The 27,892-nt window shown below is 44.1% G+C and overlaps 1 protein-coding gene and 1 long non-coding RNA gene across 2 annotated transcripts; both read left to right on the top strand.

Moving 5' to 3' along the window:
* Positions 1-191: 191 nt before the first annotated feature.
* On the top strand, positions 192-1,405 carry LOC139364756 (hemoglobin subunit alpha-4). The gene is made up of 3 exons (XM_071101789.1): positions 192-424; positions 892-1,099; positions 1,192-1,405. The coding sequence occupies exons 1-3, from the start codon at positions 330-332 to the stop codon at positions 1,318-1,320; spliced, it is 432 nt and encodes a 143-aa protein (XP_070957890.1). The 5' UTR covers positions 192-329; the 3' UTR covers positions 1,321-1,405.
* Positions 1,406-3,182: 1,777 nt separating this feature from the next.
* On the top strand, positions 3,183-11,494 carry LOC139423956 (uncharacterized). The gene is made up of 3 exons (XR_011635893.1): positions 3,183-4,081; positions 4,422-4,478; positions 11,144-11,494. It is a non-coding gene; the product is annotated as an uncharacterized lncRNA (long non-coding RNA).
* The last annotated feature ends 16,398 nt before the right edge of the window (positions 11,495-27,892 follow it).

Below are 27,892 nucleotides of genomic sequence, written 5' to 3' on the forward strand. Positions count from 1 at the left end.
TTGAGGTATAAAGTGTTTCAAAAACCATTTGTTATTCAATCTATATGAAATAAATGCATGCATTGTTATGGCAACATTTTTACAAACGAAAGTATTATGTGCTAAGGTCATATGCTGGGCATTACACGAATTGGCTCGGTTACATAATTATAACGTATAAAAAACATGAATCATGTCTTGGACAAATTCCCAATCAGAGGAGGAGCCGAGATAATATCGGGGTGTGCCTTCTTTCATGCCTCGATAAAAACAGCATCTGAGAAGTCTACGCTCACACGCTTCTTTTCTCAGCATCTTCATCTAAGTGGATAAACGGACAAGACGCAGCTATGAGTCTCTCAGCCAAGGACAAAGCTAACGTGAAGGCCATCTGGGGCAAGATCCTCCCTAAAACCGATGAGATTGGAGACCAGGCTCTTTCCAGGTAATTACATAACGATGTATGATCAATTATAGACTAGGTACATGTATTCAAATTACTAACACAACTCCTCAGTCAATTTGGAAGCTATAAATGCGTAGCCTACACTCTTAGAAAAAAAAGGTGCTATCTGGAACCTAAAAGGGTTGTTCAGTTGTCCTCATAAGACCCTTTGAAGAACGCTTCTTGGTTCCAAGTCGATAACCCTTTTGTTTCCAGGTAGAACTCCTTTGGGTTCCATGTGGACCCCTTTTCCCAGAGGGTTCTACCTGAAACACAAAAGGGTTATACTCGGAACCAAAAAAGGCTCTAACTGGCACCAAAAAGGGTTATCCTATGTGACTGTCGAAGAACCCTTTTGGAACCCCTTTTTCTAAGAGTGTATGTGGGCGAAAATAAGGGCAGGAGCCCCGAACGAATGATTATTTAAGATTCATTTTGGCTCACCTGATTTCTAATGTCCACGACAGGATGCTCGTAGTCTACCCCCAGACTAAGGCCTACTTCTCCCACTGGGCTTCCGTGGCCCCCGGTTCCGCTCCAGTGAAGAAGCACGGCATCACCATCATGAATCAGATCGATGACTGTGTTGGCCACATGGACGATCTCTTTGGTTTCTTGACCAAGCTCAGTGAACTGCACGCCACCAAGCTGAGGGTGGACCCCACCAACTTCAAGGTAAGATCATTTAAAAAATAAAATAACACTACAAAAATGTGAGTTTTTACCTGTGTGAATGTGAAATAATCTATTTCCCTTTTGCTTTGCAGATCCTGGCTCACAACCTAATTGTGGTCATTGCCGCCTACTTCCCTGCGGAATTTACCCCCGAGATTCACCTGTCCGTGGACAAGTTCCTGCAGCAACTGGCTCTGGGCCTGGCGGAGAAGTACCGCTAAACTGGAGTTCAGCTGTCAAGCTGTCATCCGAGGAATAATGTCCATCCAATATCGGCACACTGACAATAAATCTAACTGAAACTCATACCGAGGTGTTTGTTGTTTGTCATTTTAATTGTCTTACATTGTCTTGTGATTTATATTGTAGGCTGCATTTGGATTATCTTGTAGAATGGAGTTGTCAAGTCAAGTATAAAATAAAGTTAACAGCCTATTTCACAGTATTTCAAGGGTATTTCATAAAAATGATGCACTTCACAATAAATGTATATTTTTACTCCACCTTTGCATACACCTTGACATTAAAAAGTCCCAAATGAATGTGCCTGAGACCAATATGTTGTGGCCAGACAGTACTGTCCATCATGGACGTCACCAGGACCTGGCTTTCAGGGCTTTAGCCCGCTATGAATTTGGGTCAGCCCTGAATCTTTTGCGCTGCTGCAATGGTTTAAAAAAAAGTGTAGTCAACTGAATGCGCCACTTGGTTCATGGAGCTGTGGTTACCTGAAACCCCGAAGTCACCCAACAGTTATAATCAGGAGTGTAGTGCTGCGGGTGCACAGCGGAGCGACGCTCTGCCACTTCTTAAAATTGTGTTTTGTCTCGCAAGATCACGTCATGATTAATCAGTATTGTACATAACAAACCGACTATAATAGCATGATAATATCCATCCCAGCCTCACATTCAATTCGCGCATATATGTACAAAATGTATTTCAGCAGATTTCGTGCGTTTTTGTGCATTTTTGTGTGGTTCAATTCGTTCGAAAATACACGAATTTCTGTGCTCCTTAACTCCTGCGAAAAGACACGAATTTAACCAGTAGGCGACACACAAGCCTTTGCAACAACCATAGACGCGATCGCCTGTATTTCATTATTTATTTATTTTACGTTATGAATATATAGATATTTTGTCTTTTTTAATCCTTATTAAAACATTGTGGTTGTATGCCTATATGTACTGTTTTCCATTTTTATGAACAGACGTTTCAGTATAGAATGAATGTAAGCAATGCATGATGGATAATGGTGTTTTATTCGGTTGTAGTTCCATGTATTTATTTTTAAAAAAAGGTGTAAAACATTTTTATTGACCAGAATGTAACTGAAAATACAATGGCAGCCTTGCCATTGTCCATCAATACAAAAACATATATTTTTTCGTATAACATTTGGGGAAACGTATGCAGTCATTGTAGTCTTACATTTTGTTGGCCAACCAAAATTACCAAAACGTTAACCCGTACTAAGGCTAGAGTGGAGTTGTACTATGAGCTGGCTGAGTGTAAATACAAGGCTCTGAATGTAAGCACCTTTTCACTGGAAACTTTCTTGTGTTCAAATTATCGTCAGTGTGAAATAGCTACGTTTATGAGAACGATAAATCATGTGCAATACCTGCGTCGACCTGTGATGAGCAGTAAAACACCGGAAAGTTACAAGAACAAGAATGGTTACCTTATCCGGTCATGTGACATTAAATGTTGCATACACAACATGGAATGTGTGGATATTTTTGTTGCATTACTTGCGTATATTTGGATATCATTTTAGCCACCTAAACATTAGGCTATATATTCCCCTTTTTCCTCTTTGCATCTTCAAAGAAACGGGGGAGGTTACTATGTGAAGGAATGTGTTAGGATTGGAAGTTTTCTCTTTGTTTCTTTTGAGATGGTATGGCCTCTGAGGACCCCCAAGACCAACTGGATGAGGCTATTAAAAAGCAGAACAGCTTGCTGAGGAGCTCAACCAAGAGAAGGACCCACAAGCCCAACTGGATGAGGCCATTAACGAGGCAAAAAGGCTGGCTGAGGAGCTCAACCCAAGTCGTACATTACAATGTAACAAGTCGTACATTACCGGTAATGTAACCCCTACAGCTCCCATACGTGCATATATATTCTCAACACACCTCCAGCACCACAGCGTTATGTTTTATCATTGCTTTTTGTTTGTCAAAGTAAACCCCACGTGGCACAAATGTGAATTTAAACGTAGACTCCGTGATATGACCTAATCACAGGCATCAATGATATTGCCCATTGAGCATGAGGCACAAGGGTGCACTTGTTAGCATCCTTGTGAACTTCTACACATGTTAGCTGTGTGAGTGAGCCAGAACATGGGTCTACTGCAGGTGCCTTTCCTCAGCTGACAAATCACTTCACCTTATGTGAAAATCAAAGTCTTGCTTGTGGTCCATATGTACAGAAGCAAGCCATGCTTGTGAGAGACTTTTATTAGTGGGCCAGCCAGGATAATTGAAATACACTTTAAAGGACAATAATAAGAAAAAGACAAACAAGCTTCCAGGGATTAGGTTCAGATGGAGACAAAGATGAGCGAGGACAGATTGTTCCTCAAACCAGGAAGGCAACTACATCCACTTCTGTTGGTAAGTTTCATCCTGTCTAGGTGTTCCATTTGATTGGTTCCTGATCTGACTTTTCCCTTTCAAACATACTGTATCATAGCATATTAAACATTTGTTGCCGTGCCATAGGCCGGTCTAGTACCATCTACTCACAGCACATAATACATTACATGCAGGTCTGATCCCACCTTTCCCTGTCTCTAACTGTTGTATGTCTCTGATGAAAATACACATTTAACAAAAGGAGAATCAGAATTCCAGCAAATCTTTTGAATTGAAAACCTTTTATTACCAATTTTTTCAGCTCCAAGGGCCAGTACATCAAGAGCCAGACTAGTGCAACATTTTGGGCCAGTCACTGAGGAGGAAGAATCAGGTATTGATGAGCGATTGAATAGATTAATCTATACAATTCCTTGTTATTCAGTGGCCTTGTAATTAGTTAATTGTATTTTTATTAAATCTGTAATTGGTAGTTGAAACCATAACAAAGCACACTCCCCTGTTTTGGTTAAAAGCTGAGTGATGGGGTTGGCGAAATGTAACCACTTTCAATTTTTTGATATAGCTATTATTGCAATTATTGCAACTTACCATCAATGTTATTAAAATAATAGTTTTAACCATATATCATTAATATAAATCCAAAAATGTCTTTATCAACTTCTGAATGCCTCGAAGTCTAACCCTTTCCTTTTTTGCATATCTTATTTTAGAGACAAGGACCAGTGGATTGGAATCCACTCCAGTTTTAAACATTGATGAAGAAATAGGTATGTTTAAATTGTTTTACTTTCAAAATTGGGGTCATCTTGGTGTTACTGAATTATACTGCCCTACATCTTTATTTTGACAGTGGTGCAACATTTTTAAATGTGACTCAAGTCTCCAGAATTTCAGACTTGAGATCAAATGTTTGATATGAGGTTACAGTACAGAATGTCACCTTTCATTTCAAGGTATTTTCAGACTTTTCTGATTTACCGTTTCGAAATGAAAGCACTTTACATGTCTAGTTGCAAGTAGTTTTATTAGTCGTATGTACAGGATACTGATGGTAACACCATCCAACGAAATGCTTACTTGCAGGTAGCTTCTCAACAATGCAATTCAAAATGCTGGAGTATAGAGACAAATTCAACATTTTAGCATCATGGTCCAAGTACTTCTGTAGGGGAGTGCAATAACAACATCCATATACTTCTGTAGGGGAGGGCAATAACAACATCCATATACTTCTGTAGGGGAGGGCAATAACAACATCCATATACTTCTGTAGGGGAGGGCAATAACAACATCCATATACTTCTGTAGGGGAGGGCAATAACAACATCCATATACTTCTGTAGGGGAGGGCAATAACAACATCCATATACTTCTGTAGGGGAGGGCAATAACAACATCCAAGTACTTATGTAGGGGAGTGCAATAATAACATCTATATACTTCTGTAGGGGAGGGCAATAACAACATCCTTATACTTCTGTAGGGGAGGGCAATAACACCATGTTGACTCAAATGCTTCCCACAGTTGTGTCAAGTTGGCTGGATGTCCTTTGGGTGGTGGACCATTCTTGATACACACGGGTAAATGCGGGTCGTGAAAAACCCAGCAGCGTTGCAGTTCTTGACACAAAACGTTGGACCTGGCACCTACTACCATACCTCTTTCAAAGGCACTTAAATATTTTGTCTTGCCCAGTCACCCTCTGAATGGCACACATACACAATCCATGTCTCAATTGTCTCAAGGCTTAAACATCTTCCTTTAATCTGTCTCCTCTTCTTTATCTACTGTGAGCGGACCAAGTAATTGGGCGTCACTCTAAAGCGGGAAGGTGGAATAAACGAGTCAGGAGTAAGTTTTCTTGATTGAACACAGTTCTCTATTGAGGGCATTTGGTCAACACAAACACTCCAACATAATCAATGAAAATCTTCCAAGGAAAAACATACATCTTCTTCTCCAGATGAACATAATAGGATTATCTTTAAACTACAACAAGTCACGGGATTGTCACCGTCTTAGTGGTTCTTCCTGGATAGCTCCTCTCTCTCGGTGGCCATCTTCCAGAGATAGTTTTCCCCCTCTCTCTGCTGGTTCCATTCTCTCTCTTATAGGGGAAGTAGAGTATGTCATTAGTACCGTCAGCTGTGCTTAATTGCCTCTGGTTACCTTGTCTCCCCTGCCTTGTTGGGCTACTGTCCATGAGCCCAGCCTGCCCTCTGGTGGTCCTTCCACATACCTTCCCCCCCAGGACCGAACCGGAGGGTCGGGCGCCAGACACACCGTCTTGGTCGCGTCGGGACAGCGCGTCTGCATTCCCGTTCCTCGATCCGGCCCTGTGGATGACATGGAAAGAGAACGGTTGTAAAGACAAAAAACATCTGGCTATTCTGTTGTTATTGTTTCTCTTACCAGCCATCCACGTGAGGGGCGCATGGTCAGTAACTAATGCAAACCTCCGACCCAGTAGGTAGTACCGGAGATAATCGAGGGCCCACTTGATGGCTAAGGCCTCTTTCTCTACGGTCGCATACCTCTGTTCCCGATCGCTGAGCTTCCTACTAATGAAGAGAATCGGCTTCTCTTCTTCACCTTTACCCTGAGCTAGTACGGCCCCGAGCCCTGTATTTGAGGCGTCGACCTGCACAATGAACTCTTGTGAGAAGTCCGGAGCCTGTAGAACGGGATCAGAACACAGGCCATCTTTTAGCAATTGAAAGGCCTCTTCTGTCTCGTCTTTCCACTCTACCTGGTTTGGCAGGTTTTTCCTGATGAGGTTTGTGAGGGGGTTGGCAATGGTTGCATATCCCGGGATAAAACGGCGATAATATCCTGTTATCCCTAAGAAGGCCCGAACGTCTCGCTTGGTCCGGGGTCGAGGCCAGTCACGAATGGCCCTTGTCTTCTCTGCCTGTGGGCGTATTTTCCCATTCCCCACGGTGTACCCCAGGTATTCCGCTTCGGACAGGCCCAGGCAGCATTTATTTGGATTGGCTGTCAACCCTGTGGCTTCCAAACTCACGAGCACCGCCCGTAATCGCAGGAGGTGACTATCCCAGTCCTCGCTATGGATGACCACATCGTCTATGTACGCCGCTGCATACTCTTGATGGGGCCGTAGAATGGCATCCATGAGGCGTTGGAAAGTTGCAGCGGCACCGTGCAGTCCGAAGGGCATCCTCACATACTGGAAAAGCCCCTCTGGGGTGGCGAAGGCAGTCTTTGGGCGATCCTCCGGAGCCACCGGCACTTGCCAATATCCCTTCGTCAAATCCAGGGTAGTGATGAACTTGGCCTTTCCTAAGCGCTCCAAGAGTTCATCCACGCGGGGCATGGGATACGCATCGAATGTAGAGATGGCATTCACGCCCCTAAAGTCGTTGCAGAGTCTCATACTACCATCGGATTTGGGGACCAGGACTATGGAACTGGACCACTCACTCGTCGAGGGCTCGATCACGCCCATCCTCAACATTTCCCTCACCTCTTTCTTAGCGATGACTCGGCGAGCCTCAGGAATCCTGTAAGGGCGGATATGCACCTTCTTGCCGGGTTCAGTGTGGATATGGTGGAACAGGACATCTGTTTGTCCTGGGAATGGAGAGAATATTCGACCGAAGTTCATAATCAGCTTGTCTAGCTGTCTTGACTGCTCTGGTAGGAGAGTTTGGCCACGGCGCATCTGTGGTAGAGCCTCCTCTTTTCCTTTGCCCTCCAGGGCCATCAAAGCCACCTCCTCCTCTCGTCCATGGTACGTCTTCAGCAGGTTTATGTGATAGAGTTGGACCTGCTTCCTCCTGTCAGGTTGCTTTATGAGGTAATTGACCGGTGAGACCCTTTTCATTACCTCGTAGGGCCCCCTCCACTGCGCCAGCAAGCGATGTTCGGCCGTGGGCACAAGCACCATCACTTTCTCTCCCACGGTGAACTCACGGGGGGTCGCGGACTTATCATAGGCCCGGCCTTGGGTCCTTTGGGCCTTCTCCATATGCTCCTTGACTATGGGCCACACTGCTGACAGGCGGTCTCTCATCAGGGTAACGTGCTCTATTGTGGATCGAAAGGGGCATGATTGGGTCTCCCAGGTCTCCTTGGCTAAGTCGAGGATTCCTCGACAGGGTCTGCCATAGAGAAATTCAAACGGAGAGAATCCAGTGGATGCCTGGGGTACTTCTCGCAGGGCAAACATTAAGTGTGGGAGAAGCATGTCCCAGTTTTTCCCGTCTCGGGACACCACTCTTCTCAACATGCTTTTAATTGTTTTGTTCAAGCGTTCACACAACCCGTCTGTTTGAGGGTGGAATATGCTTGTACGTATCTGTTGAACCTGATATAACCGACACAAGTCCTTCATCAACCGGGACATGAACGGGGTTCCTTGATCGGTTAAGATAGTCTTGGGGAGGCCCACACGAGAGAACATCAGGAATAACTCCTTGGCAATTCCCTTTGACGACATGTTACGCAGGGGTATGGCCTCCGGGAACTTGGTAGCGTAATCTATAACCACTAGGATGTACTCGTGTCCTCTGGCGGATTTTGGGAGGGGTCCTACGAGGTCCATAGCTATGCGTTCAAAGGGAGTCTCTATGATGGGGAGAGGAATCAAAGGGTTACGTAGGTGTGGCCGTGGGGCTGTACGTTGACATTGATCACACGTCCTACAATACCTGGCCACATCCCGGGTGACCCGGGGCCAATAGAATCTCTGCATGATTCTGTCAATAGTCTTGTCTCGTGCCAGGTGTCCTCCTAGGACGAGGGAATGGGCTAACTGTAGAACTGTATCCCTGTATGGCCTAGGCACCATTAGTAATTCCTGGTTTTCCCCCCTTCGTCGTATGACCCAGTATAAAAGACCCCGCCTGATTGCATAGTAAGGAAGAGGGGGCTCACCTGATCCGTCGACGTTCCTCCCGTCAATCACCTTCCTCATGGCCTCCCTTAGGTCTGGGTCTCTATGCTGCGAGGTGCCGAACTGTCCCTTTAATTCCTGGGGCAGGTCGACCTCAGTAGAGGGATGTGGAGGATGTTCCACATCCCCATCAGGGGTGACCGAGGAGAATCCCTTCCAGGTTCCCTCCTCGGATGGAGCTTCAAATATATCCCTTAGCGCCTGGTTGCTCCTTTCTTCCTGCGTTGTGTATAACCCTTCACATGTGTCTTCATCGGTGGTTTCCTGGAATATCTGTCGTAAACGTTGGGTCGCTATTTCTTCCTCTGCTGCAGAGGACGAGGACGTGGCTACGTCTCCTTGTAGGACTACTACCTCGGGCTTGGATTTTCTCTTCTTTCCTGTCCCTCTTCTTCCCGTACATAACGTCATCTGCCGAAGCTCCTTATATAGGGGACAGTCTCTCCCGATCAATAATGGCACCTTCAGCTGGGGCACTTTCCCTGCCCTGACTGTACACCTTCCTTTTGGAGTGAGAATAGGCAGATTCACAGTGGGGTAATAGTGGGTGTCTCCATGGATACAGGATACGGCTACTTTGTCTGGTTGCAGTGCTGCGGAGGTCACCATCCGCTCCTCTACTAACGTAACCATACTTCCCGAGTCGAGAATAGCAACCACATCTTGTCCTTCGACTCGCACCGGAATCTCTGAGGCTGGGGCTATCTCTGCTAACCAACAGTGTTGATCCTGCCCCCTCAAAACGGGATGTGTGGGGATAGGCAGTGATGACTCCGTGACCATGGGCTCATCCTTGCTAGGACATTGTGGGGCATAATGGTTGGGAGACTGACATTTATAACACCAACCCTGTTGTGTGGTGGCTGACTTCTCCCACCTCCGGGGGGGGTTTGGACGTTTCGGTGGCGGGCGCGCCAGGGTGAGTCGTGGTACGGGATTGGAAGACTCCTTCCGTTCCTCGTTGTCACTTTTTAACAACTCCCCTGTAGACCGATATGTTTCTACCGCCTGGGCTATGTCGTCGGCTGACAACGGGTTGGCTTGCCCCACAACCCTTTTTAAGTCACTGGGTAATTCTCTCAATATCTTGTCCACTACGAGAGTCTCTATCACATGTCCTTGTCCCTTTCCAGGTTCTAGCCACTGTTTCGTCAGTCGTATTAATGCAAAGATCTGGGCACGGACGGGTTGATCAGCTGTATAGGTCCATTGATGGAATTTTACAGCCCTATCTCTGGCAGTCAGCTGGTACCGGGACAGGATCTCGGTTTTTAGTCGCCCATAGTCCGCAGCTTCGCTGGAATCCAGGTCAAAATAGGCTTCCTGAGCCACCCCGGTCAAAAGAGGGGCTAATGCGCTCGCCCATTCTGTGGGCGGCCACTCTTCCAAGGTGGCCGTCCTTTCGAAGGTCATGAGAAAGGCCTCAATATCATCCTCCTTGGAGAGACGAGGTAAGATGGCGTGAGCAGCCGCTCTTGGCTTAACTCTAGGTTCTTCTCGTCGGCTCAGCTGTTGTCGCAGGAGTTCTATGGTTGTCTGCTGTGCCGTGATCAATTGTTGTAGTAGGGCGGTATCCATCGTTCTTGAATGGTTCCTCCGGGTCTACTGGAAGAATCTTGATATACTCACTTATCCTTGTGTCACTCGTCCACCTAATGCCTGCATCCTCCACCAATGTGAGCGGACCAAGTAATTGGGCGTCACTCTAAAGCGGGAAGGTGGAATAAACGAGTCAGGAGTAAGTTTTCTTGATTTAACACAGTTCTCTATTGAGGGCATTGGGTCAACACAAACACTCCAACATAATCAATGAAAATCTTCCAAGGAAAAACATACATCTTCTTCTCCAGATGAAACAAGAACATAATAGGATTATCTTTAAACTACAACAACAAGTCACGGGATTGTCACCGTCTTAGTGGTTCTTCCTGGATAGCTCCTCTCTCTCGGTGGCCATCTTCCAGAGATAGTTTTCCCCCTCTCTCTGCTGGTTCCATTCTCTCTCTTATAGGGGAAGGAGAGTATGTCATTAGTACCGTCAGCTGTGCTTAATTGCCTCTGGTTACCTTGTCTCCCCTGCCTTGTTGGGCTACTATCCATGAGCCCAGCCTGCCCTCTGGTGGTCCTTCCACACTACACTGAAGTGGATTTAACAGGTGACATCAATAAGGGATCATAGCTTTCACCTGGTCAGTTTGTCAGGGAAAGAGAATGTTTTGTACTCAGTGTGTTTTTGCTGTTTTAAGAACATTCAGAATTTCTATTTGACGAAATAGACGAGTTCTATTGTTTGATATTCCATTTGAGACTTTAGTCAATATGTTGGTCTGCCCTGTAATTGAATTTACTGTAGAATCAAAGCTGAGGTTTTTGGCTTGTCACACCATAGATTGTGCAGAGATATATTTGCTGTCACCTACTTACAGCCAAGCCAGCCCTATATGCGTTTTAATAGATTAATTATTATGTAATTTTCTTAATTTAATCCTTTTCCCATTTTTGTGTTTTCAAAAGAGCAATACTTCATAGAGAAATTAACATCCTCCTAGCTGACTTAGAAGACCCTGAGTGTTCAAATCCTGCTGTGCCTGGTGCATCACACAGTTGGAGTGTGAGGAAGGAACTCTCACAGGATAGGTGGAGAGAGTCCAGGCCTGAGATTGTAGATTCTCTGCTGGTTGCAGAGCATGCTTCTCAGAAGATCTGTCAGTCATGCAATGTGAAAAGGGCTATTCTGCGATGTAGAGACCGTCTGCCGAAACAGCTTTTACTGTGAAGACTGCGATGTCTCTACACATGCAAAGTTCCCCCTGCACAACAGACCGTCCATGATCGAGGGGTTCTACACGACCCTTGCTCCAACTACAGCCATATCTCTCCACAGTGATGGCAAATATGCACTTCACGAACAGGGTGCGTTTGTGTTTTTATTTATTGGTTATTGTTGTATATAAATATTGTCCCTAGATTGTTTCTTACCATTGGATGTACCAGAGGTGATATGTGGTTGCCTGACAAGCACCATCCATGTTGGCCATGGAAAACATATAATCCTTGTAGGAATAAATGGTATGTGCAATACCTTCACGAACCAAACAGTGATATAGCAATGTAAAACAACATTAATTCAGACTACATTTTTTTCCTCAAGGTCGCTACAATGTTACAGTGCCTCTACTGACCTGCACAACCTGTCTTAGCACCTGGACAGCAAACTTGGCAGATCTGTTTAAGAATGGGTACTGGCCTGCCACTGTGAACTGTGACACCATATACCAGGTAGATCTGTTCAGCTCTTTTGAGGAGCTGAAAGTGTCAGCCCCAGGAATGTCCCATCTGGCGTTTATGTGGATTTTGGAGCAGCGAACTGACTTCTTTGGCAGGGTAACAATCAATTATACTCAGCTTTACCAATGTATGACTTCAGGTTAACTATGTTACATTTTGTTACAACACTTTGCGTAACATAACTTTATTTCCAGTACTACAACTATGTTAACATTTTAGGTCTCTTGCTACAGTACGTGTTAGCCTCCTGCACCACTGTCCTGCCATGCACCTTATCTGTGCCCCTCTTGCATCCAATATTTCCTGCTCTTTACAACATAAGTACTCGTCCTACTTTTGCGTTGGCTTTCACCTGCTTTGCTGTCAACACTATGTACTGGCCCTGCGTTAACTTAAATCCAGTAAGCCATAGTGAATTATAGTATGTTTTGTTTATACTATTGTTGAAAGTTATTTCATATATTTTCTATGTGTTTTTCCCTTACCAGAACAGAATGATCTGTGGGGACACTTTTCAAAAAAGCTTCTTTGAGTGGACGTACTTCCGCTCTGAAGTTGATCCAGTCTGTGATATACAGGACTTTGACTGCCCAGCCTGGTCTGTGATATACAGTACTTTGACTGCCCAGCCTGGTCTGTGATATACAGTACTTTGACTGCCCAGCCTGGTCTGTGATATACAGTACTTTGACTGCCCAGCCTGGTCTGCGATATACAGGACTTTGACTGCCCAGCCTGGTCTGTGATATACAGGACTTTGACTGCCCAGCCTGGTCTGCGATATACAGTACTTTGACTGCCCAGCCTGGTCTGCGATATACAGTACTTTGACTGCCCAGTCTGGTCTGTGATATACAGGACTTTGACTGCCCAGCCTGGTCTGCGATATACAGGACTTTGACTGCCCAGCCTGGTCTGTGATATACAGGACTTTGACTGCCCAGCCTGGTCTGCGATATACAGTACTTTGACTGCCCAGCCTGGTCTGCGATATACAGTACTTTGACTGCCCAGTCTGGTCTGTGATATACAGGACTTTGACTGCCCAGCCTGGTCTGTGATATACAGTACTTTGACTGCCCAGCCTGGTCTGTGATATACAGTACTTTGACTGCCCAGCCTGGTCTGTGATATACAGGACTTTGACTGCCCAGCCTGGTCTGTGATATACAGGACTTTGACTGCCCAGCCTGGTCTGTGATATACAGTACTTTGACTGCCCAGCCTGGTCTGTGATATACAGTACTTTGACTGCCCAGCCTGGTCTGTGATATACAGTACTTTGACTGCCCAGCCTGGTCTGTGATATACAGGACTTTGACTGCCCAGCCTGGTCTGTGATATACAGTACTTTGACTGCCCAGCCTGGTCTGTGATATACAGTACTTTATATCATTTAAACAATCCAAACAAGGTTTGCCTTTTCTTTGTCCAGTGTGAACGTTTTCAAATGCAGTGGAGTTCATTTTTAGCTTAAACGTTTTGAGTTTGTAATGTAATGAATTATCAACATTGTCAAGTGTCCCACAATCAGTTACTGAGGTTGATTGATATTTCATATGTCATATATTTAATGTATTTCACGCATCCTTTCAAGGGCTGATGACAACGGATTCTTTGATGGCGTATTTATCTGCAAGGATGAGGATGTGTCTGACTTTGTGAACTATGTCCATAGAAAGACTAAACATGTACGTTTCCTGTGTATCTTCTAATCTGTGAAATAGGACTGGCCTCAAAGGCAGACTCGTTATACACTATTCCAATAAAAACACATCATTTTGGAGAGATGGTCATCCTCTCTCTTCAAGTCCAGGGTTGTTACACCACTCCCTCTGTTCAGAAATGCAACACACTTTACAAGCGCTTCTTTTTGACAGTCAATTTCCAACTTCTGATCTCCATTGTAGCGACCACAGCGGGTAGCTCTGCGCCCTCAGCTAGATTTTAAAAACCTAACCACTGTCCTGTTAACATTTCCCCCCCCCCCCCCCAAACATTTTTTCTACCTATACTCTTCTACTTCCTTGTCTAGGGTTATGGAAAAGGGGTATGTGGAGCATCCCCGTGGACAGCAGCTAAAGAGTCGTCAAGGGAAACAAACAACAAACTTGATGAAGAGGGACTCGAAGTTGCCGTCTGCTAAGGAACCTCAACATGATGCGTGGAGAGATATTTGCGTACCCACTGTTCTTGCAGAAGGAATTGTCTGGCAGCAGGAACATACAATTCATGTGATCTGCAAATGTTGGCCATACCTGACCAAAGTTGCTTGTCATTGTCCAGAGCTCGCCACTCTTCTAGACATGAAGCCACTGCTGTCCGTCATGCATGCAAAGGCACATCGTTTGAAATAAGAGGTACGTTTTTCTTTATTAAACTGGTCAAAGAGAATTTCCAGCTTCAGTCCTTTACAAGGCTTCCCATTTAGATGTTTGTTATTCACATAATTGCAATATTAAGTCAATATTTTTTTTATGTAGATTAAGTGGGGAGGACGGAATCAGGAAGGAGCTGGCACAACTCTGGGGAAGGAAGTGGAACAAGGGAGCAGCTTCTTGTCGAGGGCTGCAATCTGTTCCAAACAAATGTCCAAAGGAGGTAAACAATTTGTTTAAGGTTGTTCTATTCAGCTATGTCAATACTTATCTGGTATAAGGAGTTCTATTTGGCTTTTCTAGCAAGAACAGACATCCTAACCATCCAGGCCATGGGGTGGAACAGAAGGAAAAACAACATGCACAGAGTATTGTCCAGAAGATACTTGAAGGTGTATTGTGTGGATCAATACATTTATTCTAGAAGTATTATATCTATCTATGCATTTAATTTATTTTAAAACAATTAATTATTCTGTTTCGTTTTTGTCATAATAATTTGTCATAATTCTCAGACAACAGCAAAAATCCAGGAGGAGACCCACACTCTCGAAAAGTTCAAGAGTGATTTGGGTTTAGGCAATGAGTCTCTGTATAACTGGACAAAGGTAGTTCAGCAATGGGCTAATACAGGTAAATGAATACAACAAATAAATAATCCTAAATGTAACTTGACGTAGTGGACAGGCTTGCGTACTCCAATGACCCTGAGAGCTAACCCTTAGAGGGTGTTTTCCACCGGCAGGTGCAATCAAGCCGGACAGGTGGAAGGGTAGGATGCAGACAAACATTCCCTGGTTATCCAGGTTGGGGCTCACTCACCCCCCACATAACAAATCATATACCCCCATCGCGACGTCCCCCAAAGACTAACTTGCTAGCCCCTGCTAACTGCTAGCTTGCCTGCCCGGTCTGCTAACTGTTAGCCCCAGCTAACTGCTTGCTTGCTAACCCGGTCTGCCAACTGCTAGCTTGCCTGCCCCGGTCTGCTAACTGCTAGCTTGCCTGCCCGGTCTGCTAACTGCTAGCCCCTGCTAACTGCTTGCTTGCTAACCCGGTCTGCCAACTGCTAGCTTGCCTGCCCCGGTCTGCTAACTGCTAGCTTGCCTGCCCCGGTCTGCTAACTGCTAGCTTGCCTTCCCCGGTCTGCTAACTGCTAGCTTGCCTTCCCCGGTCTGCTAACTGCTAGCTTGCCTGCCCCGGTCTGCTAACTGCTAGCTTGCCTGCCCCGGTCTGCTAACTGCTAGATTGCCTGCCCCGGTCTGCTAACTGCTAGCCTACCTGCCCCGGTCTGCTAACTGCTAGCTTGCCTGCCCCGGTCTGCTAACTGCTAGCTTGCCTGCCCGGTCTGCTAACTGCTAGCTTGCCTGCCCCGGTCTGCTAACTGCTAGCTTGCCTTCCCCGGTCTGCTAACTGCTAGCTTGCCTGCCCCGGTCTGCTAACTGCTTGCTAACCCGGTCTGCTAACTGCTAGCTTGCCCCGGTCTACTAATTGCTAGCTTGTTAGCATCGGCCTGCTAACTGTCTGAATTGCCGTGTCCCCAGTCAGCCCGACCACTCACTGGACCCATATGTTCACTTGGCTACGCATGCCTCTCTCTAATGTCAATATGCCTCGTCCATTACTGTCCTGATTAGTGATTACTGTCTTATTTCACTGTAGAGCCTCTAGCCCTGCTCAATATGCCTTAACCAACCATGTTGTTCCACCTCCTACATATGCGATGACATCACCTGGTTTAAACATCTCTAGAGACTATATCGCTCATCATTACTCAATGCCTAGGTTTACCTCCAATGTACTCACATCCTACCTTACCTTTGTCTATACACTATGCCTTGAATCTATGCTATTGTGCCCAGAAACCTGCTCCTTTTACTCTCTGTTCCGAACGTGCTAGACGGCCAGTTCGTATAGACTTTAGCCATACCCTTATCCTACTTCTCCTCTGTTCCTCTGGTGATGTGGAGGTTAATCCAGGTCCTGCAGTGCCTAGCTCCACTCCCACTCCCCAGGTGCTCTTATTTGTTGACCTCTGCTACTGTAAAAGCCTTGGTTTCATGCATGTTAACATTGGAAGCATACTCCCTAAATTTGTTATACTCACTGCTTTAGCACACTCTTTCTAATCGACCTGGCCGCGGTATCCTGGAATGACATTGACCTCATCCCGTCAGTAGATGATGCCTGGCTATTCTTTAAAAGTGCCTTCCTCACCATCTTAAATAAGCATGCCCCACTCAAAAATTTAGAACTAGGAATAGTCCTTGGTTTTTTATTTATTTTTATTTTACCTTTATTTAACCAGGCAAGTCAGTTAAGAACAAATTCTTATTTTCAATGACGGCCTGGGAACAGTGGGTTAACTGCCTGTTCAGGGGCAGAACGACAGATTTGTACCTTGTCAGCTCGGGGGTTTGAACTCGCAACCTTCCGGTTACTAGTCCAACGCTCTAACCACTAGGCTACCCTGCCGCCGGTTCACTCCAGACCTGTCTGCCCTTGACCAGCACAAAAACATCCTGTGGCGTTCCGCATTAGCATTGAATAGCCCCCGTGATATGCAACTTTTCAGGGAAGTTAGGAACAAATATACACAGGCAGTTAGAAAAGCTAAGGCTAGCTTTTTCAAACAGAAATTTGCATCCTGTAGTACTAACTCAAAAAAGTTCTGGGAGAATGGAGAATAAGAGCACCTCCTCCCAGCTGCCCACTGCTCTGAGGCTAGGAAACACTGTCACCACCGATAAATCCACTATAATTGAGAATTTCAATAAGCATTTCTCTACAGCTGGCCATACTTTCCACCTGGCTACCCCTACCCCGGTCAACTGCCCGGCACCCTCCACAGCAACCTGACAAAGCCCCCACAATTTCTCCTTCACCCAAATCCAGATAGCTGATGTTCTGAAAGAACTGCATAATCTGGACCCATACAAATCAACCGGGCTAGACAATCTGGACCCTCTCTTTCTAAAATTATCTGCCGAAATTGTTGCAACCCCTATTACTAGCCTGTTCAACCTCTCTTTCGTATCGTCTGAGATTCCCAAAGATTGGAAAGCTGCCGCGGTCATCCCCCTCTTCAAAGGGGGTGACACTCTAGACCCAAACTGCTATAGACCTACAGTGCCTTGCGAAAGTATTCGGCCCCCTTGAACTTTGCGACCTTTTGCCACATTTCAGGCTTCAAACATAAAGATATAAAACTGTATTTTTTTGTGAAGAATCAACAACAAGTGGGACGCAATCATGAAGTGGAACGACATTTATTGGATATTTCAAACTTTTTTAACAAATCAAAAACTGAAAAATTGGGCGTGCAAAATTATTCAGCCCCCTTAAGTTAATACTTTGTAGCGCCACCTTTTGCTGTGATTACAGCTGTAAGTCGCTTGGGGTATGTCTCTATCAGTTTTGCACATCGAGAGACTGAAATGTTTTCCCATTCCTCCTTGCAAAACAGCTCGAGCTCAGTGAGGTTGGATGGAGAGCATTTGTGAACAGCAGTTTAGTTCTTTCCACAGATTCTCGATTGGATTCAGGTCTGGACTTTGACTTGGCCATTCTAACACCTGGATATGTTTATTTTTGAACCATTCCATTGTAGATTTTGCTTTATGTTTTGGATCATTGTCTTGTTGGAAGACAAATCTCCGTCCCAGTCTCAGGTCTTTTGCAGACTCCATCAGGTTTTCTTCCAGAATGGTCCTGTATTTGGCTCCATCCATCTTCCCATCAATTTTAACCATCTTCCCTGTCCCTGCTGAAGAAAAGCAGGCCCAAACCATGATGCTGCCACCACCATGTTTGACAGTGGGGATGGTGTGTTCAGCTGTGTTGTTTTACGCCAAACATAACGTTTTGCATTGTTGCCAAAAAGTTCAATTTTGGTTTCATCTGACCAGAGCACCTTCTTCCACATGTTTGGTGTGTCTCCCAGGTGGCTTGTGGCAAACTTTAAACAACACTTTTTATGGATATCTTTAAGAAATGGCTTTCTTCTTGCCACTCTTCCATAAAGCCCAGATTTGTGCAATATACGACTGATTGTTGTCCTATGGACAGAGTCTCCCACCTCAGCTGTAGATCTCTGCAGTTCATCCAGAGTGATCATGGGCCTCTTGGCTGCATCTCTGATCAGTCTTCTCCTGGTATGTGCTGAAAGTTTAGAGGGACGGCCAGGTCTTGGTAGATTTGTAGTGGTCTGATACTCCTTCCATTTCAATATTATCGCTTGCACAGTGCTCCTTGGGATGTTTAAAGCTTGGGAAATCTTTTTGTATCCAAATCCGTCTTTAAACTTCTTCACAACAGTATCTCGGACCTGCCTGGTGTGTTCCTTGTTCTTCATGATGCTCTCTGCGCTTTTAACGGACCTCTGAGACTATCACAGTGCAGGTGCATTTATACGGAGACTTGATTACACACAGGTGGATTGTATTTATCATCATTAGTCATTTAGGTCAACATTGGATCATTCAGAGATCCTCACTGAACTTCTGGAGAGAGTTTGCTGCACTGAAAGTAAAGGGGCTGAATAATTTTGCACGCCCAATTTTTCAGTTTTTGATTTGTTAAAAAAGTTTGAAATATCCAATAAATGTCGTTCCACTTCATGATTGTGTCCCACTTGTTGTTGATTCTTCATAAAAAAATACAGTTTTATATCTTTATGTTTGAAGCCTGAAATGTGGCAAAAGGTCGCAAAGTTCAAGGGGGCCGAATACTTTCGCAAGGCACTGTATGTGTCAGTGAGTGGTGTTTGTTTTGTTGCTTTGTCTCTGTTGTTGTATCTCTTAATATACGTGAAAATTGTGAAATTCCAATAAAAAATACTGTTACAAAAAAAAAAACTAAGCCTGAGGCTTTAGCATGCCACACTGTAACGTAATGTGTCATACTAACTGTTGACTACTATTGTAACCTAGATGTAGGCTACCTGCCATAGCCTCAGGTGCACAGTGCAATAAGTGTCGAACAATACCTGGGCCAGTGAGATTTGGTTACTTATTTTAAGATACAATTTTTGAATAATCTCCTCCAGTTGGTTTGCATTTTAAAACTACAACCTGGTTTGTTTTTGAAAGCACAAGAAATGGGAAGAAAGCTGAAATAAAAGAGAAAACGTTTCCACTTACTTAAAATGCAGCCAGAGGATAGATCAAGAGATCTGTATCAAGAGGATGTATAGAAAGAGAGAGAGAGAGAGACTAAAGGTGTCAGCTGTAGGTCTGAGTGGTCTGAAGAGAAGAGTGGTAGGTGTGAAGGGTCTTTATTTGGAGCTGCTAAGTAAAGAGAATAGAACAAGTTTAGAATTGTATTTCACAGCTGTATATGTAGGATACTTATTATAATTTAAAAAAAAATAACTGAGCATTAAAATGTACTTAATTTGTAAGTGGATTACATCACATAAAATACAGGTGTTGTACAAACATGTAAACAATGTGAATGATGGATAACAAGATGACCATTGGATAGATAGATAGATAGATACACATTCACTGTGGATGGGAGCATTGATGTCTGGTGGTCCCAATTCATCCATTGTTTGGAATTGTTTTCTCCACAAGATCTAAAACTATCGAATTTAGAAAGACTTTGCAAAGACAAGTTGACCTAGCTCTATTAGGCAGGGGTGTCAAACTCATTCCACAGAGGGCCGAGTGTCTGCTGGTTTTTGGTTTTTCATTTCAATGAACACCTGGACAACCTAACCAGGTGAGGGGAGTTCCTTAGTCATGTGACCTTCATTTATCAATCAAGGGTGGAGCAAAAACCTGCAGACACTCAGACCTCCCATGGTAGTTTGACACATGTGGATTAAAGTAATTAACCACTCAAACTAGTTTAATCAGGTGTGTAGATGTTGCCCAGAACAAAACCCTGCGCCCACCACGAAACTCCATAGACTGTAGCCTAGCTCGCTAGCAGAAACTGTTGAGTAGGCCTATAGCTAAGATTTTGATTGAAAACCTTTACAGATCAGTGAAAATGCATAGTGGTTTGAGAAATGTCGTAAAAAGCAATAAATCAATCTCCATAACATTACATAATAGCGATTACAACCACATGCTTTATTTGCATACTTCACTTATCGGGAAAGAGAATGACCACATGGGAGGATCGGGTACGTTCCAACTTGCCTTCTTTGTTGAAGTCATGATGCGCATTTGTGTTGTAGGTCAAATTACACAGATTCTGGACATAATAAGAATATACATTCAAACTGCCTGAAAAAGCGTTTCTTATATTAATTTAATTTTATATTCTTATATAAACTGAACAACACAGAAAGTAACCTCCCCTGCAGCCGATTGTGTTGACGAGCTGGAACGCGCTCCGCATTACATTGGGTTGAAGTTGCATATGTACAGTACTGATCTTGGGTCAGTTTTCCGTTATTTTCTCGTACTACTTGGGGAGAGAAAGCAACATCACCCGCAAGGGTTTTGATCGGCCAACATATGTTTTCTGACTGCAATGAGCGCAACACGCAACTGACATTTCTGACTTGCTAACTGGTTGAACGCGTTACAGTAGCCTAAGTATATAACATGAGTGACATGACCGTAATAATCATAATGGAAAGGCCTTGGAAGTGCCATAAGTGTAAGCCAACATAATTCATTATTTTACATTAACCTGTTTAACATGTAATACATGCACTATGAAGAAAAGTGTGTAATTTAGGCTCCACGAAATATGAAATGGGTTATGAAGAACATCGTGTACTGTTGCCTACATGACAAAAAGGCCTTCTGATTACAAGTGCACCAGTATCCAAAGTATTAAGCGAAATCAAGCACAGAAAACAGCATTGGCATTAATAAAACAATATTTCCCACGAATTAAGTCGCACGTAAATGTGCGTATTTTCAAAAAAAGTATGTTCAGCAAGTCTAAAACAGTACATATAGACATACAACGACACATTTTAAAACATGGTTAAACAAAGACACAATTTCTGTATATTCATAACGCTGAATTAGTCATTAAGAAGAACAAAAATGAAATATAAACTATCGCGTCTATCTGGTTGTTGCAATGGCTTGTGTGTAGCCTACTGGTTAAATGTGTGTCTTTTCGCACGAATTAAGAAGCACATAAATTCGTGTCTTTTCTCACGAATTAAGCCAGCCAAAAAGGCACAAAAACGCACGCAATTTGCTGAAATGTATTATGTACATATGTGCACGAATTGATTGTGAGAATGTCATACCAAAAACACCATGTCATTTCTTATGATAATTTAGGATGATTGTGCTGAAATGTTTTTTTTTAATTATCATGTGGCTGTGTTTACTCCGTCTGTTCTAAAATGTGATTAGTTAGGCCGGTTAGCCACCCTTACTTACATCATTCAAGAAAATCGAAATGCATATTCCCATGAAACGGATTGGGATCAAATGGTTGGCATGCATGCAGCATGGACGTTTCACCTGTGCAACGTGAAGAATGATTCATTATCATTGACAGTGATGATGGCCTAATTTATAATAAGGTAGGCCTAATTTGGTGTTTTAGTATTTTAAAAATAGAACATTTTCCTTTAGCCACTTACAGTAGGTGTAGGCATAGGCAATCATGCCGTTTGGATGATGCGTTGTATGTAGCCTACATTCTAGAATGATTTTATACAATAGGCTTCATGATGGTATGTGTGGTCAACTGATAATTCCAACACCGTTTTGATTGGACTGCTGCTTTGAGACAAGGAAGTCAGCTTGATAAATCAAGAAATCAATCAATTTCGGATTTTTGTTTTCACTAGATCACCGTTTGGATATTTGGTTACAATTAGGCTGGGAAATGTTCTCATGATCATTAGTCTAGTAATTGAAAGCAACGCAGATCTTCTGTAAGCACACACATTAGGGCTACCGATGAGCTTCCCTGATGTTTTCCCGAACTTTCCAATACCTTACTGATGCATTTCAGTTATTTAGCCTACTGATGCGAATACACATTTTTACACTTTTCTCATAGGCTAGTCATTTGACATATTTTTTACTGTTTAGAAATGTCATAAAGCCTACATCGTCTCAACAACAATATAGCTGAAACCACTATTGGCTTCATTGATTTACTGAGGCTACTTGCTGATAGATTATTTAAAATATTATTGTAACAGTAGACCTACCTACACAATAACCACATATGGTGTTATGTTCTGTTAATTACTGATGTCCTCTTTAAGGATGGAGCACCCTTGGTCATGCGCAGTGTTGTTAATCTGGTACTAACTCGTTTAAGTAAATGTGAAGCTCCAGTGTAATTTCTTGTATTCAGAGTATTTCTTATTATATAAATAAGAGCTAAAACACTACAATGGCGAGGAGGATGATTACCTGCAGTGTGCATCACGAATGCAGATGGAGCTCGTAGGAAGAGAGGAATATTTTGACCCTGTAAGAGAGGAAGATTTTGACCCTGTAGCACAACAGCTAGCAAGCAGTGACGTGGAGCCGGAGGTAAAGAGAATGGCTAGCATCCGGAAAATAGATGTGTTTGATGACACGCAAGAAAATTGGGCAACTTACGACTGGAACAGTACTTCATTGCAAACGACATTGCTGATAACAACAGAGTACCAGCGTTGTTGAGTTTAATTGGCCCAAAAACGTACAGTTTGCTAAGAGATCTGACTGCCCCTCTGAAGCCCTCCAATAAAACATTCACAGAGATTGTGGAGATATTGCAAAATCACCTATCACCTAAACCACTCCTCATCGCGATACGTTTTCGTTTCCACAGGAGAGATCAGAATGAGGGGGAGGATGTTAGTACATATGTAGCAGAGTTGAAGAAACTGTCGGAACATTGCCAGTTTGGAGAGAACCTAAATGACACATTATGGGATAGATTTGTTTGTGGACTGAAACATGAACACATTCAAAAACGTTTGCTCACAGAATCAGAGCTCACTTTTGCAAAGGCTGTTAAAATTGCTGTGACAATGGAAATCGCGACTAAAGATGCATTTGAGTTGCAAAGTAAAAAGTACTGACCTATCACAAACTTCCCTGCACAAGTTTTCACGCAGCCGACAGCGCCCCCGTGTGGCCGAAAAATGCAACAGGTGTGACAGAGATGGTCACAGAGCAGAGGACTGCCGTTTTAAAGACGAAATTTGTCACAAATACAGTAGAAGGGGGCACATTCAAAGAGCATGCAGAGCAAAAATGAAAGGGTCTGTGAAAGCACTAGCAGAGAACAGTGGCAGTGATTCAGATGAACGATTAATTGGTGCAATGGAGTTAAACACAGTGACTTCTCCCAGCAGTAGCATAATATGGGTGACACCAGATATTGAAGGCAAACCCCAAAAAATGGAACTGGACACAGGATCTGCAGTGTCTATAATTTCCACTACTGTCTACAATGAGCACTTCAAGGCTATCAAGCTGAAGAACACAAATGTGTTGCTGAAGACCTACTCAGGAGAGAGATTGAGCCCAATGGGGGCGTTGCAGGTCAGAATGCGGTATGGGGGGCAAACACAACAGTTACAGCTGTATGTGGTGCCTGGAACTGCCCCCCCCCCCCCCATTATTTGGCAGGGAATGGCTTTCAAAAATAAAGCTGAATTGGTGTGACTTGAAAATGCTCCACACGTTCCAGTCCAAAGAGAAAGGCAGACCAAACACTGGAACACTTGCTGAAGAAATACAACACAGTTTTCAGTGATCAGATGGGAACAGTAAAAGGCTTCACAGCAAAACTTGTACTAAGAGATGACGCAACCCCAAAATTCTGCAAAGCCAGATCTGTTCCATACTCCCTGAGACCAAAGGTGGAAGCGGAAATCGATCGCTTGCAGGATACAGGGATCCTGACGAAAGTGGACAGAAGCGAATGGGCCACACCCATAGTTCCTATTGTGAAGAAAGACGGGTCTGTTAGAATGTGTGGGGACTTCAAGGTAACTGTGAATTCAATGTTGCATGTGGACCAATACCCCCTGCCACGTCTGGATGACATCTTTGCTGCACTAGCTGGTGGGAAACACTTCAGTAAAATCGATCTGAAACAGGCTTACCTGCAGCTACCGGTTGAAGAGAGCTCCAAACAGTACCTGACAATAAACACACACAAAGGCCTATACAGGTATAACCGCCTGGTTTTTGGCATTGCATCGGCCCCAGCCATTTGGCAACGAACTATTGACCAGATTTTACAAGGAATCCCAGGAACCCAGTGTATCCTGGATGACATGATCATAACATGATCATAACAGGACGCGCCGACAAAGAGCACCTGGCTAACCTGGAAGAGGTCCTGAAAAGACTGAAAGAGTATGGTCTACAGGCAAACTTACAGAAGTGTGAGTTCTTCTAAGACCAGATTGTCTTCTTTGGACATGAAATTGACCGCAATGGATTGCACAAAACACAGGACAAAATTGAGGCAGTGGTACAGGCACCACGACCACAAAATATCACAGAAGTGAGATCTTTTACGGGACTGATCAATTACTACAGAAGATTCCTCCCAAACCTTTCAGCAGTACTCCAGCCTCTAAATCAGCTCCTGGAAAAGAATAGGACATGGCCGTGTACAGAACAGTGTGAAAATGCATTTCTTGAGGCAAAACGGCTCATCACATCTGAACAGGTCCTGATGCATTACGACCCTGAACTGCCAGTGAAGTTGGCTTGTGATGCATCCCCTTATGGCTTAAGGGCCGTCCAAAGAAGAAGTTACAGGTCTGTGAGAGCCAGAAATCTTGCTTGTTTGTAGGTGACCAAATACTTATTTTCCACCATAATTTGCAAATAAATTCATTAAAAATCCTACAATGTGATTTTCTGAATTTTTTTTTCATTTTGTCTGTCATAGTTGAAGTGTACCTATGAGGAAAATTACAGGCCTCTCATCTTTTTAAGTGGGTTAACTTGCACAATTGGTGGCTGACTAAATACTTTTTTGCCCCACTGTATGTCACGTCTGCTCCCGCTCTTCCCTCCCCCTGGCGCTTGAGGGCGCCAGAGAGCCTTGCATCACACACTCCTGCCATCCATCACGCACACCTGCCTTCCCTCGTCATGCGCATCAGCGATATTGGACTCACCTGGACTCACTCATCAACTGTTTATTTCCTCCCCTATATTTGTCAGTTCCCAGCTCCGTTCCCCACTGCTGCATTGATTGTGTTTTTGTCTTTGTTTTCTGTTTGCTAACGCTGTTCCTGTCTTGTTCAATGTCCGTTGTTAATTAAATGTAACTCACCGTACCTGCTTCATCTCTCCAGCGTCGACATATGTGACAAAGTAGGCCTATCAGCTCAACATTCTCAACACTACATACATTGTAATGGACATTTTCTAGAACGAAACCAGAAAGACCTTACCCATTAACAATTTAAATTCATGTTTTATTGTCACCAGAGTCAAACACTGCAAAATTAACTTTTTTTATTATGGATATGAATATAGCTAGGATTTTTTATGTTGGTGAGGTAATGTCTTTCTAAGTCAAATGCAGCTATGCTATATTTTTGTAGCAAGCTAGATGATAGCAGATTTGAGGAAATGTATGTTGTACATTTGAGCCTATTTAGAAAATCAATTTCTGTTAAGAAATTATGTATTTCATAATCCCCAGAAGAAAACAAATTCTGCATTAAAATGGTCTAGAGGAGGGTCCCAGTTTGACAGTATATATACACTGCTCAAAAAAATAAAGGGAACACAAAAATAACACATCCTACATCTGAATGAATTAAATATTCTTATTAAATACTTTTTTCTTTACATAGTTGAATGTGCTGACAACAAAATCACACAACAATTATCAATGGAAATCAAATTGATCAACCCATGGAGGTCTGGATTTGGAGTCACACTCAAAATTAAAGTGGAAAACCACACTACAGGCTTTGATGTAATGTCCTTAAAACAAGTGAGGCTCAGTAGTGTGTGTGGCCTCCACGTGCCTGTATGACCTCCCTACAACGCCTGGGCATGCTCCTAATGAAGTGGCGGATGGTCTCCTGAGGGATCTCCTCCCAGACCTGGACTAAAGCATCCGCCAACTCCTGGACAGTCTGTGGTGCAACGTGGCGTTGGTGGATGGAGCGAGACATGATGTGCTCAATTGGATTCAGGTCTGGGGAACGGGCGGGCCAGTCCATAGCAACAATGCCTTCCTCTTGCAGGAACTGCTGACACACTCCAGCCACATGAGGTCTAGCATTGTCTTGCATTAGGAGGAACCCAGGGCCAACCGCACCAGCATATGGTCTCACAAGGGGTCTGAGGATCTCATCTCGGTACCTAATGGCAGTCAGGCTACCTCTGGCGAGCACATGGAGGGCTGTGCGGCCCCCCAAAGAAATGCCACCCCACACCATGACTGACCCACCGCCAAACCGGTCATACTGGAGGATGTTGCAGGCAGCAGAACGTTCTCCACGGCGTCTCCAGACTCTGTCACGTCTGTCACGTGCTCAGTGTGAACCTGCTTTCATCTGTGAAGAGCACAGGGCGCCAGTGGCGAATTTGCCAATCTGGGTGTTCTCTGGCAAATGCCAAACATCCTGCACGGTGTTGGGCTGTAAGCACAACCCATACCTGTGGACGTCAGGCCCTCATACCACCCTCATGGAGTCTGTTTCTGACCATTTGAGCAGACACATGCACATTTGTGGCCTGCTGGAGGTCATTTTGCAGGGCTCTGGCAGTGCTCCTCCTACCCCTTCTTGCACAAAGGCGGAGGTAGCGGTCCTGCTGCTGGGTTGTTGCCCTCCTACGGCCTCTTCCACGTCTCCTGAGTTACTGGCCTGTCTCCTGGTAGCGCCTCCATGCTCTGGATACTACGCTGACAGACACAGCAAACCTTCTTGCCACAGCTCACTTTGATGTGCCATCCTGGATGAGCTGCACTACCTGAGCCACTTGTGTGGGTTGTAGACTCCGTCTCATGCTACCACTAGAGTGAAAGCACCGCCAGCATTCAAAAGTGACCAAAACATCAGCCAGGAAGCATAGGAACTGAGAAGTGGTCTGTGGTCAACACCTGCAGAACCACTCCTTTATTGGGGGTGTCTTGCTAATTGCCTATAATTTCCACCTGTTGTCTATTCCATTTGCACAACAGCATGTGAAATGTATTGTCAATCAGTGTTGCTTCCTAAGTGGACAGTTTGATTTCACAGAAGTGTGATTGACTTGGAGTTACATTGTGTTGTTTAAGTGTTCCCTTTATTTTTTTGAGCAGTGTATATATATATAGGCGATTGGAATACTGCAATACTCACCAAATTTCAATATCCTAAAAAGGTTAGGATAGAAACAAAACCACACACCCTCGCCCTCCATTTGGCAAATCTGACCATAATTCTATCCTCCTGATTCCTGCTTACAAGCAAAAATGAAGCAGGAATACCAGTGACTCGGTCAATAAAAAAGTGATCAGATGAAGCAGATACTAAACTACATGACTGTTTTGCTAACACAGACTGGAATATGTTCCGGGATTCCTCCGTTGGCATTGAGGAGTACACCACATCAGTCACTGGCTTCATCAATAAGTGTATCGTTGACGTCGTCCCCACAGTGACTGTACGTATATACCCCAACCAGAAATCATGGA

This window comes from Oncorhynchus clarkii, chromosome 13, assembly GCF_045791955.1.
Source record: "Oncorhynchus clarkii lewisi isolate Uvic-CL-2024 chromosome 13, UVic_Ocla_1.0, whole genome shotgun sequence".
NCBI lineage: Eukaryota > Metazoa > Chordata > Actinopteri > Salmoniformes > Salmonidae > Oncorhynchus > Oncorhynchus clarkii.

Bases quoted from the DNA above. Each gene is read 5' to 3' on its own strand.
- LOC139364756 (XM_071101789.1), top strand. From the start codon at position 330: ATGAGTCTCTCAGCCAAGGACAAAGCTAACGTGAAGGCCATCTGGGGC. The intron at 425-891 runs GTAATTACATAA...TGTCCACGACAG, and splicing joins GGAGACCAGGCTCTTTCCAG to GATGCTCGTAGTCTACCCCC. The intron at 1,100-1,191 runs GTAAGATCATTT...TTTGCTTTGCAG, and splicing joins TGGACCCCACCAACTTCAAG to ATCCTGGCTCACAACCTAAT.